This window comes from Mesoplodon bidens (genome assembly GCF_964165515.1).
Source record: "Mesoplodon bidens genome assembly, chromosome: 4".
NCBI lineage: Eukaryota > Metazoa > Chordata > Mammalia > Artiodactyla > Ziphiidae > Mesoplodon > Mesoplodon bidens.
The window spans coordinates 125,809,599-125,823,291 of record NC_138160.1 but is presented as its reverse complement, the minus strand read 5'-3'; the positions used below and the strand labels follow the sequence as shown (position 1 = coordinate 125,823,291).

Below are 13,693 nucleotides of genomic sequence, written 5' to 3'. Positions count from 1 at the left end.
ATCTGTTCCTGGAATTTCATATGTGAATTTGGCACAAACAGTCAAACAAGTAGGAAAGACTTAACCAACAGATGAGAATAAAATGGAATCTACTGTAAGATGAACTTCCCCTCCCCAAATTATATCAAAGAATATTTCTCCTCTCTTCTCCCAGAGAGATGCGGTTGCTTTCTGGAGATGAGGACAATGCCATTTTCCACCTGCCAGAAGCATCTGTTGTTCATGGAAATCTAATGGCAATTCCCAACCTCAGTTAAGGACTTGTTTTCCCTTTTTTTTTTTTTTTTTTTTTTTGACTTCAAATACTTTCTAAATTGTGTTAGCCGAAGCATTGTATGTATATAATTAACTCAAAGGTCCCTCTGGGCTCATCCAGCTAAACTGGTGGAGCTTCACTGAGCAAAACATTCGCTGATGGTCTCTCCCGATGTCTCTCCCTGCAGTGACACCCACTGAAATGAATGCCTTCTGCAAGGGGAAATCAGGGACATTTCTTTTCCAAACTGGCTTTCTAGTGATTTGGGTTGCTTCAGAAATGATTGTAGTTGTTTCATAACAATAACGATCTCATTTTCTTTCAAATATGGAACTTGCGATTTGGGAAAAATTGGGGTTGCGGTGGGATTCTGTATTTTCCTCCTAGTTGAAGTAGGAAGGTAGGCCTCTTTCTGGTATTCACTGGTTCTTTGAAGTTCCCTCAGGGAAGCAGTGGCGCTCTGCTGGCACAGGACTCCAAGGCGCAGGGCTCCACTGTACCTTTCAGGTGGAGAGCAAATGTCAGCGGTTCCTGCAGTGCTGTGTCTTCACAAGGAAAACCCGCAGGGGGGCCTGGAGCTGTTTGTCCAAAACTAAGTGCAAAGGGCTAGGGAAGGTGGACATTTTCAGACTGACTATGTTGACTAGATTCATAACTCAGCCCTCTTCCTCCCTCTGCCATTGTAGACACAGACGCCTACAGGTAGAAGAGGTTTTTGGCTCTGTTTGAAAGGGAGAAGTCAGGTGTGATCCGCAGAAAAGTTCCGGCCCCAGCTCCCCGATCTATTCCTAGCGCAGAGAGGGCTTCAGCTAGGCTATGAGCATTCTCTCCTCTCTGTGTGAGGCTTCGATCCCCAGGCCTCGCCCTTGACCTTCATCCAGAGACCACATGCATTATGGAAGGGTCAGCAAAAGGGACCGGGATGTAGACTTCCTGCCTACCCAAGGGAACCTACTTCTCTTTGCGGTCCTGGAGCACAGGTGTCCGGAGAAAGGCAGCGAGCTAGGGACTCTGGGTGCTGGAGTAAACGCCGCCCTGAGCTGCGTGGCGCTAGGGGGAGGGAGGTTGGAAGAGCGCGTCTACGCTTTTCACGACAACCTGCAAGCTAGCTACTCGCTGCCCAGGTGCGGGTTCGCGGCTGCGTGCGCCCCACTGCAGCAGAGAGCAGCCGCAGCCTCGGCCTCGGCCACCACCGCTGCTGGGGAAGAGTCCTGGGGCTGCTGACGCGGTTGGGAGGAGCCTCGCCTTTAATGCACCAGCCGCCTCCAGCCTCCTCCTGCAGCAGCAGCGGCAGCTGCGAGTGCGCGCGTGTGGGTGTGAGGGTGAGTGCGCTGGCGCCGGCTGCAGCGCCCTGCCCGGCTCCCCGCCGGCTGCCGAGCCCCCGCCAGCTCGAGCCGCCCTCCCGTGGGACCAGCACCCTCCTCCGGGCCGGGCCCGCCTGAATCCTGACCCTGCCATCTCGCCACTGCAGCTTGGGTCCAGAAAGGCACCATTTTGTCGCGGCTGCCCGCTCTCCCAGGGGGAGGAGGGATCTTTTTTTGCATTTCGGAGCGGCTGCCAACGAGGGGAACCTGTTGGGCATCTCCCCAGCCCCGCTTGTGAGCGCCTCCGGGGCGGCGGGCGGGACCAGACCCCTCGGGGCACGGCGCATCTTGGCACCCGGAGGCAGCGGAGGCAGGCGCAGCATCCTCGCCGGGAATTGGAGCTGGAGTGAGCGCACCGCGGGAGGAGCCGCCGCAGCCTCGGAGATCCCGGGCGGAGGAGGTGACAGCTCCATTGCCGGGTTTTTATTTTTTTTCTCTCTCCGCCTCCCCGTCTCCTCCTCAGGCTCGGACCATGGTGCAGTCCCACTGGCTCCCCTGCCCCCCTCTCCTGTGAGACTGGCTGCGGGGAGGGATCATGGATACTTGTCTGCCGGCTTCTGGTTCCCACGCAAGTAAGCCTGCTGTCAATGGAGGAGGACATTGATACCCGCAAAATCAACAACAGTTTCCTGCGCGACCACAGCTATGCGACCGAAGGTAACGCCAGCCCCGCCGCATTCCGCCGCTGGGGAAGGGCGCAAGTTGCGGATCGCTGAGCTCCGCGGGCAGCCGGGCGAGTAGCGGCGGAGACTCCTGCGGGCCCCGGGGCTGGGGCGGGGGCTCGGCTCGCAGGGGCAGCTGCCGGTGCGCCCCACATCCATCCGGGCTCCGCGAGGCGAGCCGGGCGTTCAGCAGCAGGTGGACCCGGCGCCCACGGGAGTTAAAATGGCCCTCGGGGATGAGGTTTTTCAGGGTGGGGCTCCCGGCTGGAAAAATGACCCCCCAAAGGCAGATGATCCCTTCCCCGAATATGTATGCAGGGGTCGGGGTGAGGGGAGAGATAAGAAGGAAGGGGGCCCGAGAGGTGGGTCCTCCCCTCTCTGAGCGGAATGATGTGTGTCTCAGTGGCTGCAAGGGTGGGCATGGTTTCATTTCCTGCCCGTTCATCTCTCCGGCCGGGTTACCTGCTTAGACAATCAAAAGCCCAAAAGGCCCGTTGAAAAAGGACGAACCCCTCTCCCCTTGGAAGTGCATTAGCAAGATATAAAAAGGTGGCTGGGGAAACAGTGCTGGGGCGGCGAGCGAATGAGTGTGACACGTGGGGCGAGCAATGCGATCAGTGGGGCCTTTAAAAATCACCATTATGAATTCTGCAGCAGTAGTTTCTGCTGAATCAACAGCCAGCAGAAAGCAAGAGGGTTCAGTAAGCTGAGCTTTGCCAAGAGGTGAAATTGTCGTGTGTGTGTGTCTCTCTCTCTCCCCCCCCCGCCACCCCCCAGCTTGTTCTGACATTAGCCTGAGTGAGGTGCAGGCAGGAAAGGAAAGTCAGCAGGTGGAATCTCATTTGCCTTTTGTGTGGGAATAGAGAGAGGAGGCTTTTTTTTTTCCCCAAATACCAAAACTTTTGCATTTTTGCTTTCATTTTGTACCTGTCAGCCTTTATCCTTAACCACTCCTATAAAGTGTTACATTGTCACATTGTGATATCCACATGAGAAAATATGTGTGAAAGTGCTTTAGGAAAATGTAGCAAGGCATGTTAATTTAAGATTCTTCTTATTATTCTTGGGTGCTAACATTTCTGTACTATTTAATCAAATCAAGACTATTAGAGAAATGTGATGGGCGTGGTGGTAGTAAGAGTTCAAGTTCTGAAAGATAAAAAGACACACAATTTGGGGGTAAAGGTGGCATCTTCTATAAACATCCCTGGAAGTTTTAGATAGAAAGAATGCCCAGCGCTATTGAAAATACATGCTTCGTTCATCATCGTTATTGGAGAGAATCACACCTAATGCGTCCATGGCGCTAGACAGATCAAGCAGAGCTTTATGAGCTCTGGCCTTCAGGAGCTTAGAAGTGGCTTTTAAGATGTTCAGCATCCTGTCCCTGCCCCATACCAAGCACCATACTTGCTGATTCTTTTTACTTGCCTGGGGACAACGTGGTGGTAAGATGTTCTTCCCCATTCTTAGTGCTTTGTCCCTGACTCACCAGGTAGAATATGATCAGCTCTGGGTCAGAGCATATCATCCAACAGAGAAGTTGGCTTTCGGGTCTATTGTCCTTGGGGGCACACTTTTTTTTTTTTTCTATTTGAGACAACAAAGATAGAGGGCTGCCTTCATGTTTTCTTCTGTATTGCATTATGCCTCCAAGTGCAGGCAAAGGAAACTTACTGAGCTGGGAAGATGGGGAAATTGAGGCCATGTGCATAGCACTGTCATCTGTAGAATGAAGAAATGAGTTAAACACGGCATTCCTTATCGCTTTCAGGGCCCTAGATACTACCTAATCTTTCCTATTTGATGACATTTTTGTAACCTCTGGTTCTGAATAAAACATCTGGGTTCATATAGTCTGAAATGAGGCATGAGTTTATAGCAAAGAACTTTCTAAAATTTTTCCAAATCAGCCTCTTGGATTCCTCCCCCCACCCCCCAACTGCCATCACATTGAAAATTTAAACAAACCTTTATTTCACAGTATGCTTCCAGGTTTCTTTACCTGATCTTAGTGAAGGTCTGGGAAGAAAAAAAAAATGGAACTTAGACAATGTAAATTGTGTTTTTACATGCAATCCCTAATTGCATTTTAGGGAACATTGACCTGGCCAGAGGGGGAAGTGTCCTTCTTCTGATGATAAATACCTTCAAAGTGCTAGTGCACCTCGAAGGAACCCCACTAGAACAAAATATTCTTTGTTACAATCGTCTTCATTGGGGGCTTGCCACAAAGTTCTCTTCCCTTTATTAACTTAAACCCACCTTCTGGGGAATTAATTTCTAGGTCCTTCTATAGACTTTGCTTTTCTTTTTGCCTCCTTTGATATTTCTGCATTTTCCTCCCTTGCCCAGATATGGCAGATTTTTTTTATTTTTCTGCAAAATCTCCTTCGCAGTTATCTCTGAATTTTTCTTCCCTTTGCTCAGATCATTCCACACTGCAGTATTCTATTTAAAGCTGGAAGGTTTTTGCTGTGTAGTTAGTGTGAAGAACTCTAAGCTCAATTTGCATTGTAAGTGGTATCTGCAGGCAAGTTCATCCGGGTAAGAGCAATGCAGATGCTAAAGGACACTTTTTCCCAAGTTCCTCCCTCTCTCTCTGATGGGAAAAGAATGCATGACGTGCATTTATTAAAAACATTTCTTATAACTTTTCTTTTATTCTGAGTATTAAGTTACCACCCTCCCCTACGTTTTCCTATCTTTTCCTCCCTTTCTTAAAGTTACTATCTTTGAGTATCTTCTCTTTTCCAAGCCCCGTACTGAGGTTTCTGTAAGTAGCATTTTAATATGTCCATCCCCTGCTAAGTGGATCTTGTTATTTCCATTTTCAAATAAGGAAACTGAGCAACTGAGGCCCAGGAATGATACTGATTTGTCAGTGTCACACAGTCAGGGGAAAAGCTTGTCTTCAAACTCAAGACTGGCTGACATGCTCTTCTACTAGGAAATTCTGCACTGCTTCATTTTTCTTTAACTATTAGTTCCTGTTATGGGGAAGATCACAATGGTTTATCTTTGTGTGTAAACGGTGTTCCCATCTAAGGAAAAATTCTTTGCAGGGATCATTTGAAAGTGTGTGTTTGGGTTTAATACCTGAGGAAAAGCATCGGTAGGGTTGGCTTTCTATATTTTTAGACTTGTTAGAACCAACTAAAACCCCCTCTCCATTAGAGCAGTCTGAGAGTTTTCTAGATTAATCTTTCTACCCTCATATGGGGCACAGTCAGAATAAATATTCTACGTAGGTGGACTTTACAGGAATGGCAATCTGGTTAGAAGAGGAAGTCAGAGAACTTATTGTTTAAAAATAACTATTCTGGGGCCTCCCTGGTGGCGCAGTGGTTGAGAGTCCGCCTGCCGATGCAGGGGATACGGGTTCGTGCCCCGGTCTGGGAGGATCCCATATGCCGCGGAGCGGCTGGGCCCGTGAGCCGTGGCCGCTGGGCCTGCGCGTCCGGAGCCTGTGCTCCGCAACGGGAGAGGCCACAACAGTGAGAGGCCCGCATACCACAAAAAGAAAAAAAAAAAAAAAAAAAAAAAAAAAAAAAAAAAAAAAATAACTATTCTGTTCTCAGTTTCCTTAGCTTTAAAATGGGAATAACATTAGAACCTATGCCACAGGAAAAAAGAATATCTAATGCAGGAAAAGCCCTCAACACACTGCCTAATACAAAGCCAGTCCTCGATAAATGCCCTCAATACATTATAGCCATTGTTAGTATTACTTAAACTGCATTTGCATTGCGAGCACCCTGGTTTTCCTTGGATTGTTGTTGATTTGGGATGATCTTGAGGGAAGGGCTTGTGGAAATGGGAGAGAAGTCCCTGAGACCCGCCACAGGCTCTTTCTTGACTCAGCCACTAGCCATGGATCTTGCCACTTGGCAATCTGCCTTAATGTACTTGCTGGTTATATTCTGGCAGTGAGTAAGTTCCATCTTCTCTTAGAGGCCTTAAAAAACCCATACTGCTTGTACATATTAAAAGAAGAACAAATTCACTTAGTCCATGTATTGTTATTATATTAACATGATATTATTATTATGTAACTATTGATTCCTTCTCCTTTTAATTCCTTCAAGAACTATTAACTAACTTTCTGTGGGGGTGATCCTGCATGCTCCGGTACAGACATTGTGTCTGTTCTCATGGAGTTTTTGGGCTGGTGGAGAAAACAGACATTAAACAAATGATTTTGCAAAAAAAATACATAGCTACCAATTGTGACAAGCGATATTCAGGAAAAGCACAAGAAGCCTTGAGATTATGTGTAAGGCAGAAAGGCGAATCTAATTTAGACTGGGGGTTCAGTGACTGCCTCTCAGACAGAGTTGAAGCTGAAAACCAAAGGATGAGTCAGGAATTCACAAGAGCTGAAGACATTTCAGGTAGAAGGGGCAATAGGTCCAAAGCACAGAGATATAAAATAGTCTGACAGATTCAAAGAATGAGAAGATGCCTAGGGTTGAGTGTAGGGAACAACAAGAAGAGTGACAAAAATGAGACTGGAGCCTACAGTTTACTTTGGAATGGACCAAAACCAAGAAAAATTAATACCAGGAGAGAAGGATGGATAAATGGATAGATAGATGATAAAGCAAGTATAAAACGTTAATGGTAGAATCCAGGTGGTCGGTCAATGTATATTCACTGTAATTTTTTTTCAACTTGACTATTTGTTTGAAAATGTTTGTAATAAAGTGTTACAAAAAAGAAACTGGAGAGGTATTTAGGGACCGGATCATGTTGAGCGTTGTTGGCCTTAAGGAGTTTGGACCTTATCCAAAGATGGATCGAAAGCCATTAAAGGATTTTGATCGGGGAGAAATATGATCAGGTTTGTTTTTTCAAAACTCAGGCTGGTTGCTATGTAGGGTGGGGTCAGAGGGCTGGGTAGGAAGTGAATAGGCGTAAAAGCAGGGGGATAGTTAGGCCATGGCTGTCCCCTAGGATGGTGGCAGCGATAGAGGTGGAGAGAATTTGACGGATTCGAGATACGTTGTAGGAGAAGAATGGATAGGGCTGAGTTGGTGTGATAAACTGGGTGGAGATGGAGAAGTAGACGGAGATGGTGTCAAGGATGACCTCCCAGGATTTTGCCATGAGAATGGATGCATAGTGGGGCTTTCCACTGAAACTGGAGTCATCTAGCCTCGCGGTGAGACTCTCAAGTAAGCAGTTGGATATCTGGGTCTGAAGCTCAGAAGAAAGATCTGGACTAGATTATAATTTGGGGTGTCACGGGTATATTAAAGGTACTTAAAAGCGTGTGAATAGATGAGATGCCTAGGAGAAGAGCATTGCAGGGCAGAATTTGAGCCAATGAGTGAAAAATTACAAGGAAGCTGATCTTGGCTCCATATAAAGAAATTGTACCAGGACAGAATACCTTGGTGTAAGCATAATTAACTGCACCCTTAAATTATACCAATAATGCTATATGGCCATTTTTGAGCAATGTGATAGAATAAGAAGAGGCCAGTCTTGGGTGAGTTGAGTTCATAGGGTCTCCAAACTTGAGATCTGTGTGATCTGTGAAACGTTACAGTTTCTTAGGGGCATGAGAATAAAAGAAAGTGAAATTCCCTGCTTCTTCCCCTCCCCCCATCCATCCCACACATGCTCAAGAAAGAGGGAAGCTATGATGAGTAAAACTAGGAAGGTACATGAAAATGACTTTTGATATGAAGGTGCTGGAAAGGCATCAGAAAAATAAAAGGATGTAGTGTCATGATGGAGAGCTGCCCTGTAGTTCCTTAAGTTGCTTTGGTATTTTTATGCAAATGTCAGATCAGAATAGTATTTCCAATGCATATGGATGACTGCTTGAGTTCTCTGCTAGTCTCAGAAAAATCTGAAATGGAAGGTGGGAAGAAGCAGCCTTATACTATTATAAATGACCTTTCCGGGGATAGGAAATGTTCCACTACTAAGCATAATAACCAGAGTGCATTGAAAATCACTAGCAAGTATTCATTATTAGCATCCAGGTCCCCAAGGGCCATCCCAAGCCCTTTATGAGGGCTGGTCAGAAACGTACCAATGAACCTGGGGTGAATAATATTAGGCCAGTCCTGTCAAAATATTGGTATGCTCAATGAAAAGAGCACAGCTGTAGACTGACATTCCTAGATTCTAGCATTTGCATTTACGAAGAAACTAAGGGCCCAATTTAGACGCTTAGATGAGGGAGGAGAACTAAGGTTCCTTGAGTACTGTCTGTATCCCAGACATTTTCCTAGGTGTTTCTCCTGTGTTTACTCATTTAATCTCCTTCAACAACTCTGAGGGAACGGTTGCGTTAGATGCATTTTTCAGAATAAGAAATTACAAGGTTTGGAGAAGCAAAGAAACTTGTGTAAGATCACATACTTGTAAGTGGCAGACCCAGACTGGAACCAATGACTGCCTGGATTCTAGGCAAGAGTTCTTTGCCCACCCCTGCTGCTGCTTGTCTGGATTTTAGAGGGAAAAAAATTCAGGTTGTGTTCAATGCTCCGCATACATCCCCATGGTGCCCATTCAGTGCTACTCAGTTCACCCGGTTCATCTCATCCCAGTAAGATAGTGCACAAGTCTAGGCGTTCCTCTTTTTCCCACAGGGAGGGAGCTGAATTCCCCCACTTGGTGCCGGAATCCTTAGCTGACTTAATCCTGTAGATTTATTCTACTCTATCTATAATAAGAAAAGAAGGAAAATATTTACGGAATTGAACAGTCAAAATATGAAAAATTAGCTGGGTTTTTATAGCCTTCTCCATGTCCCTCACCCCCAGCCTGGGACCCTCACAATGAAGTTCCCCCTGGGCCATCCAGGCACCCATTCTCCAGAGCTGATGGCAACTCATATAGTTGCCTGGAGCAGAGCAGAAGGAATGGGCCAGAGGCAGCTGGATGACGGCTGATGTCCTTTTGCATCAGGGGTGGTGTCTGAGAACTCATTTTGGCCAGAGCAACTCTCCAGGAGTGCTCAACCCATCTCCCACTAAAATGATACTTGCTTTCATCTCCAAACTTCATTCTTACCATCAAATTTCCTTCTGTTGCCTTTCCAGTGGAGCGCTAGAGTGAGGCTGAAAATCAGCTCTGACCTGACAGACCAGTTCTGACATAACTATCCCATTGGAAGCTCAGATTCTTTTTACAAGACCGCTAGGAGTTTTGTTGTAAATCCAGGAATCCTTGGATTCTTATGCTCCAAGTTCACCATGGGAATGGGGGGAAGTGGTCATAATAGGATATGTATTTGTGAAATCCATGGACAACTGATTAGTATGAATGGTTTCTTTGGAGAAAGGCATTGTGGGTAATGGAAAAAGATGGCCATGTAGAGGGGTAAGTCAGACTCTCAGTTCTGTTCTTTAGAGGAAAGAGACCTGATTGATTCCAGCAAATGAAAAGAAATGAAGGGGCAAGAAGATGCATGGAGTCTAAGGGTCTGGAGGGGCCTCTACAGGCAGGATTTTAACGTGAGAAAGATGAGGTCTACCAGAAGGAGCGTGCCAAAGAGTACCTTACCTATGAGACGATGTATTCTAGGCATACTGGGCTTGACGCTGGGCGACTGACAGCCTCCTCCATCATGCATGGCTGATTTCACTGCTTGAATCCATTAAGTAATGATCCCGAAGTAGTCACAGAATGGCAGGCCATCTCCTCCACTTAATGCAGGGGGCTCAGCTCTGTGACCCTCAACAGATGCACAAGGGTGCTGAGTATGGAAAAGCTGTAAATGGCTCTAATGGGAGATATTGCAGCACAAGATGCTGAGCGCTCCCAGGTGGTCTGAAAGGCAAAACCTGGATCTCTAAGTACAAAATATCACCAGGAAGCATTTTACCAAAGAGGAGAGCTGAACAAGAAACTTGAGAGTAGCATTGCTCATGTAACTTTGCAGAGGTCAAGTTGGGGCCAAGGACACCCAGATTAGGAGGTCTGTTGGTTCACAGCTGCTGTACTGTTGTCATTCATGTTCCTCTCTGCCTTTATGTCTATTTATAAGGCAAAAAATGCATAAATGCCTTCTTACTTGAAAAGCTTCAAGCATTATGGAAGTAGATAAAGCAAAGCATGCATCACTCTCCATCCCCACACCCATCCCACTTCTTTGCCCAGACTTACCATTGTCAATAGTTGGTGGGCTTCCTTATAGACACCTTTCTATACATTTCCATACATTTAAATATACATGTACAGATACACATTAGGGGAGGGATTGTTTGTATAACTGAATGCATACTGCTTGTTTTACTTGCGCTTTGTTTTCTCGCCCATTCGATGACATATCTGAAAGAACTTTTTGTGTCAGGACACCTACGTCTGCCTTGTTCTTTTTAATGGCTGCATAGTGCCCCATGGTATGACTGTACTGCAGTTTATTTAGCAGTTCCCTTGTGGCTGGATGGGAAATTGTTTCCGGCTTTTTATATTACATAAGATGCTGCAGTGATTATGCATATATATATATATATGTTTTTGTTCAAACATTCTTCTTTAAAGCCGAGATACTGGTTCTCATTTCTTAGCAAAATGGCAAGAAGGAATCTCTGGTCCTTCATTTATTCTCTAAGTAACCTTGGATAAGTCATTTAACTTCATGAACTTGAACTTCCTAATGTAAGAAATACTTGGCATGCCTATGTATATGTGCACAGTACTAAAACCACTGTGGATTTGAGTGTTAATACAGAATCATGTTGATTGCTAGCAGTTGTGGGGGGCTTACTATGTGCCATGAACCAACTTTGGGCTTTAAAGTATCTTTCTCGTTGATACTGTCCTTATACCCCTTTAAGTGAAAAGTTGAAGCAGAATGAGATTACTTGTTTAAGGTCACCCAGCTGTGGGTGGCAGAAGAGAAGTCACTTCCAGGTCTGTCCGTGGAGTATATAGACACGCCTGCTTAAAAAAAAAAAAAAAAAAAGTCATGATGTTGATGCAGAGAAAAGATTCTTCATTTTTCTAAAGAAATTCTCCTTTGAGTCAATACCAATACACAGGGTCTAATTTTTATCAAGAATTTGAAAATGAACAGAGGAAAAATTGGAAGGCAATGCAGTCTTTATTGTAAGCAGTGGTTTGGAATGCACATGAGAAGACCTGGGTGTTATTCCCAGTCCTGCCACCATTATTAGTCACTTTTACTGTCTGGGCTTTGATTTCCTAATCTACTAAAATGAGGTTGAAGATGGGGGAGGAGAGGCAAGCTCTCTATAGATTTCCCTGGCTCTAAGTTTCTGTGATGCACGGTGCCTGTATTTGTGATCATCTAGGTTTGTTTTGTGTGTTCTGACGTTGTAGTTAGGGGTGAACTTGTGGGACACAGATGTAGGCTTTAAATGGCCCCAGAACTCCAGGTCTGGCTGTATGTACTGATGGGTCAGATCATCCTTCTGGCAAGAAGGCTCTGGTGCAGCCAAGAGGTGGAGCCAGAAAGGGAAGCGTCTCTGCCAAAAGCTGCTGCAGACGGAGGAGCCAGTCTGTCTGGGCGGCCCATGACTTTGAGAGGAGCCATTTGGCAAAGTTGTTGGCAGGAGCTGCCTTGCAGCATGAATTTTGCAGACTGTCCTGGGCTGGAGTGAATCAGGGATGCAGCAAAGGTGGCTGGTGGAACAAATAACCATCTGGTGAGCAGGGCACTGCTCAACTTGCCGCACCAACAGGAAAGAGCAAGTGCCAATTGGTGAGACTGAGCTCTCAGTGACATGATCTGACAGGCACAATAGACTGTCTCCCCTGCTGTTGTGTGCTCCATGGAGGGGGCTGTAAATCCCACATGAACCTTTTTCCTTTTAGAAATCAGGAAGCCCCAGTTACTTCTACTATTATAAATTAGGAAATAAAATTCACCAACTCCAACAAAATTGATTTTTGGATTTCTTGCCAGCTTGCTGTGGTGGTGGTGCTGGGGAGTGTGGTGAAATAGAAGTTCTTTCTCTCAAGCATCTTTCCATCCATTTGGGCAGATGATGCTCTGACCTTCTCAAAATGTACTTAATCATATAAGCCAGACTGTGTGAGTCTGTGCTGCGTTTGCCTCTCTGTTATCCCTGGGGGGCTGAGATGGTGGAATCAGAGCCTGCCTGGCTCAAGACCCCCCCCCTCCAGCAGTACTAGTTCCGAGGCCTTGGACCAGTCATGCCATCTCTCTGATTATATTTTTTTACCTATAAAATATGGCAGCGGCTGAGGCAACATGCCCCTGGCTAACATGTTATTGTTTATATGTGAGCATTTAATAAATACAGAAGAATCCCTCTCACTCCATGCAGTTAGGACCAATAGTGGATGATAAACTGGAAAAGTTAAGGCAGAGAATCATAGCAATGATACACCTATTTTATTTTTTTTTAATTGAAGTATAGTTGATTTACAATGTTGTGTTAGTTTCAGGTGTACAGAAAAGTGATTCAGAGATATGTATATATATTGTTTTTCAGCTTCTTTTCCCTTATAGGTTATTACTAAATGTTGAGTATAGTTCCTGATACATCTGTTTTAAACAGCATTGCCTAATTTTGATGAAGAGCCTGTTGAAGAATCAAGGCTTAGTCTCTGAGTATGGAACTGCTGATTGGGACTTACATTTTTCTTGCACAAACCACACCCAAAATGACAAAGACCATGTCTGAGATTGGTTTCCTTGAGGTTGAGTGAGAGTATAGACCCTTGAGAACCAATCTTAACTACTGATCCTTCTAGATTTTTATGATTGTCCCCCATCTTTTCTCTCTCCCACATTTAATTGACAATTCTTGATCATTTTTTGAAAGCATTAAACTTAGTTTTCATATCAAACAATCACTCTCTGCCTTTTCACACCATTCTTTTCATCACCTTCCATGATATTTAATTAAAGGACAACTATACGGGCATCAAGCGATTTGGGAGCCGACACAACTGACTCTCAGTAGATGTGCCTCTCAACCAAAAGAAACAGAAGTGAGACGGTGGACCAGAGGTGACCTTAATAAATTAGCTGTGACTGTAGAGCAGGCTAGAGACCCATTTTACAGAGGGAATTGAAGGCATATTTTCATCCAATGAGTCAAGAGGTCTGTTAAAAGAGATTCTGTTGTAATTATGATACGGAGGAAGAGCCATCATATACTGAGTGCTCGCAGTGTACCAGGAATTGAGTTAAGGACTCTATATACGCTATATATCAGTGATCGCCAACCTTTTTGGCACCAGAGACCAGTTCCGTGGAAGAGAGTTTTTCCACGGGGGTGGGGGCATGGGTCAGGTGGTAATGTGAGCAATGGGGAGTGGCAGATGTAGCTGCGCTCGCTCTCCTGCTTGTCTGCCTCCTGCTGTGCCTTCCGGCTCCTAACAGGCTGAGGACCGGTACCGTTCCGGGGGTTGGGGACCCCTGCTATATATGATGTACTATATATTACGTGTAT

General features: G+C 45.5%; 1 protein-coding gene across 3 annotated transcripts in view; it reads left to right on the top strand.

The window, feature by feature from the left end:
* PPP2R2B (protein phosphatase 2 regulatory subunit Bbeta) overlaps nucleotides 1-13,693 on the top strand; it is a gene marked incomplete at both ends in the record, with an annotated part of 458,963 nt that overhangs the window by 164,116 nt on the left and 281,154 nt on the right. For 2 of the 3 annotated variants that reach the window (XM_081230516.1, XM_081230515.1), the window contains one exon: nucleotides 2,084-2,277. The exons of the other annotated variant lie outside the window; for it this stretch is intronic. In XM_081230516.1, coding sequence (XP_081086642.1) covers nucleotides 2,084-2,277 — 194 coding nt within the window. The remainder of the gene's footprint in view (nucleotides 1-2,083; nucleotides 2,278-13,693) is intronic. 3 annotated transcript variants of the gene reach the window in all.